Consider the following 3,410-nt stretch of genomic DNA (forward strand, 5'->3'; position numbering starts at 1 on the left):
CTCCTGTAGCCGAGCCGAAGCCCCGCCCCTCCCGCCCGCTCATTGGGTCCCCCGCCGCAATCCTTCTGCCTATTGGTTCTTTCCAGCGTCGATCAAGTTGAGGGGGATCCGCCTTCCCGCTCAAGCTGCCTCACTTCCCATTGGCCCCCCGCAGCTCCAGCTGGGGCGGATAAGCCCCGCCCCTCTCCCCGCCCCACGCTGGCGCTGATTGGTTGGAGGTGATGTCAGCGCGCCCTCCTCCCCTCTCCCATTGGCCGGCCGCCTGTCCGTCAGACTGCCGAGGCGGCAGGGGGCGGCAGCGGCCATTTTGGAGCAGAGAGCGGGGCCGGGCGGCGCGGAGGCAGCGCGGAGGCAGCGCGGATCCACCGGGGTCGCCGCTCCCCGCCATGGCCGCCCCGCTCGGCACCGGCACCCGCACGGAGGAACCCGGGCAGGAAAAACAGGTGGGAACCCCCTCGGCGAGCCCTCCTGCCTCCCTATTGGCTGGGCAGCGCGTCAATCTTCCCCTCCCGGCTGGCTGATTGCTTGCTACCGCTGTCCATCTGAGTAACGCCGGCGTCTCATTGGCTGCTGGGCAGGAGGGGGGGAGGAGGGACTTCCGGGAGGGGCGGGGAAAAGGGTAGCTTGTGTGGAGGGGCGCGCGGGGGGTTGTGGGATACTGGGGGTGTGGGGCTGGGGGCCCTCAGACCCCCCTCAGGACCCCCTCAGATCCCCTCAGCCCCCTCAGGCCCCCTTCAGCCCCTTCTCGTTTTCCAGGATGCGCAGGAGAAGGAGATCGCCCACCCTGAGCGAGCGGAGGAGGCGAAGCTGAAGGCGAAATACCCCAACCTGGGCCAGAAGCCCGGAGGCTCCGACTTCCTGATGAAGAGGCTGCAGAAAGGGGTATTCACGGCCCGGCCGCGGCCTCTGCGGCCTTCCCCAGGCTCTGGGCCTGTGCAAAAGGCAGGGGGGAACGGCAGCCAGTCAGGCAGCTGCACCTCAGCACAAAACCTCACTGTACTCCCTGGAAAAGCAATGAAATCCTCCTCCCAGAGTCGTCTGTAGCTGCTGGGATTGCTGCTGCTGGCTCTCCTCGCAGAGGCTGGGGCAGGAATCACAAATCCCTTTGGAGCTCCCCAGCTCCGAACACGCCGGGGCTTCCACTCCTGCTGACGGCCGTCCCCGCGGCCTCTGCGTGTGCTCTGTCACCGACACAAACGCTGGGGATGTTGGTTTTAGGTGCCAGTTCCTAAAGCAAGCCAAAAAAAAATAATAATGAGGGTTACTTCATTGCTTGGCACACAGCAGGCTTTTTTCCCTGCTGGGTTTCGGCTGCAGGATCCTGTCTGCGACCTGCGTGGCGCCAGCAGAAGCCCTGCCGCGGGCCAGGCTGTGCTCCCTGGGGCAAAAACCCTGCCTTTGTGCCAGCAGGATGAGCAAAATCAGCTGTTCCTTTCCCCTCGTGGTCTGGTTTTGTGTGCCAACCCTGGCAGCCCCGTAAAGAATCTCAATTCTGGCCCCACGCACGCGTCTCGGCCGTGCCCCGCCGCTCGGCTGCGAGTGCTGCAAACCTCTGCAAATTAACCCAGCCTCCCTCTCTTCTCTTTTTCAGCAAAAATACTTCGATTCCGGCGACTACAACATGGCCAAGGCGAAGATGAAGAACAAGCAGCTGCCCAGCGCGGGGCCTGACAAGAACCTGGTGACGGGAGACCACATCCCCACGCCGCAGGACCTCCCGCAGAGAAAATCCTCGCTTGTGACCAGCAAGCTGGCCGGGTAGCCTGCGCTCCCAGGCTGTTTTATTTTTTTTCCCCCCCCGTTTTTCCTTTTTCTTTTGGTTAATTGGATTGAACTTCACTCTACCGTAGGGCTGGGAGCACCAGAATCCACGTAGTTTATGAGTATTTACAGCAAACACACACCAAACCCTAGGAGAGGTGTCGGAGGCCGGTTTGCTGCCTTCGTTTTCACCCCGTTGGGAACCATCCCTGCTTGCAGAGAGGATTTTTTTGATTGATTTTTTTTTTTTTCCTCCCCTCTTGCCTTTTTGTTTCAGGCTTGATAAACAAAACGAGGGCAGCGCCGTGGCTGCAGCCTGCGGGGCGCCACGTGCTCAGCACGCGGTTGTAGTAGGGTCAGCAAAAGGGCCCCGAGGGCTGCGCTGATCCCATCCCAAGCTCTGTCCCCATTCCAGAGGCGAGGGGAGGGCGAGCGGACGCCGTTGGCTTTAGGGATTCCCCTTGGGGCAGGAGAGAAACCGCAGGAGGGAGGCAGCGGGCGGCACAGGTACGGCTTCCCTCGGGCATGTGCCGAGCACCGGCACCACCGGGGCTGCTCTCGACGCCCACATTTGCTGCTGGGGGGTCCGGAGAGACCCCAAATGAGGGGATTTCCCCTCTGTGGGGACGAGGAGTGGAGTGGGGACAGGTGAGCCACGTCCTCGGCTCCCCTCCGGTCCCTGCGTGGCCCGGTCAGGGCAGCAGCTGCGCAGCCTCCTCGTGCTCCGCCGCCTGTCCCAGCTGTGTTTGTAAATAGATAACGAATCGTATATATAAAAATATATCTAATTTTGTACTTCTTCATCTCCCCTCTTTTCTAGCGTGCCGCGCTTGTAAAAAAAAAATAAATAAATAAATAAAAGGGGGAAGGAAGAAAAAAAAAAAAAGGCAAGGTAGGGAAAAAGGCAAAGTGGGGGCAGGGAGGGGACAGCTCGGCCACCACGACTTCCCCCAGAGCAGGAGGAGGAAGCGACGGTGACGCCAGAGGATGAGAAGCAGCCAGAGCAGCTCCGGAACATGACTGCGGCGTGGAGTGGGGTCACGTCCCCACCTCAGGGTGTCCTGGGGCATTTTTGGGGGCTCCTGTGGGGTTTCTTTGAGGCAGGAGGGGCTGAGGGAGCTGAGCGCTAAGGGGGGGGCAGGTGAAAAACTTGTGGGGTTTCAGCGGGTTGGCTGAGCAAGGCTTGGCCATAATTCATCCCCCTTCTTTGGGGGGGGGGCTGAAACACCCCTGTACCCCCCTGTAGGGTACTGGGGGCCATTGGGGACACCCGGACCTGTCCCTTTTTGCCGAGCTGCCCCAGCACCACGACATTAATCAGCTGAGCAGCCCGGGGGGACACCGGGAGGGGCATTTTCCCCCTCCAGCCTTCCAAACGAGCACCGGCCCCGTCTCGGGGCTGTGCACCAGGGCTTCCCGGTGCCCCCCACTCCCTGTTTCCCCCCCCCTTTTGACCTTTTTACGATCCCCACCCCAAAGCCGGGGCCGGGACGCGCTGTTCCAGCCGGGTTTGTTTGTGCCGCGGAGCTTGGCACCGCCGGGCGCTGCCGGAACAAACCCAGCTCGCCTCCCGCTGCTCCCGCTGCCAAGAATTCGCTTCCCCCACAAGGACGCGTTCCCTGGGGCCGCGGGAAGGGGTTTTGGGGTTG

General features: G+C 61.8%; 1 protein-coding gene across 1 annotated transcript; it reads left to right on the forward strand.

Moving 5' to 3' along the window:
* The first annotated feature begins 284 nt into the window (after positions 1-284).
* On the forward strand, positions 285-2,556 carry ENSA (endosulfine alpha). The gene is made up of 3 exons (XM_084303106.1): positions 285-443; positions 757-882; positions 1,592-2,556. Exons 1-3 carry the CDS (start codon positions 387-389, stop codon positions 1,760-1,762), a joined length of 354 nt encoding a protein of 117 aa, XP_084159232.1. The 5' UTR covers positions 285-386; the 3' UTR covers positions 1,763-2,556.
* The last annotated feature ends 854 nt before the right edge of the window (positions 2,557-3,410 follow it).

Source organism: Netta rufina (assembly GCF_964035555.1).
Source record: "Netta rufina genome assembly, chromosome: 29".
Classification (NCBI taxonomy): domain Eukaryota; kingdom Metazoa; phylum Chordata; class Aves; order Anseriformes; family Anatidae; genus Netta; species Netta rufina.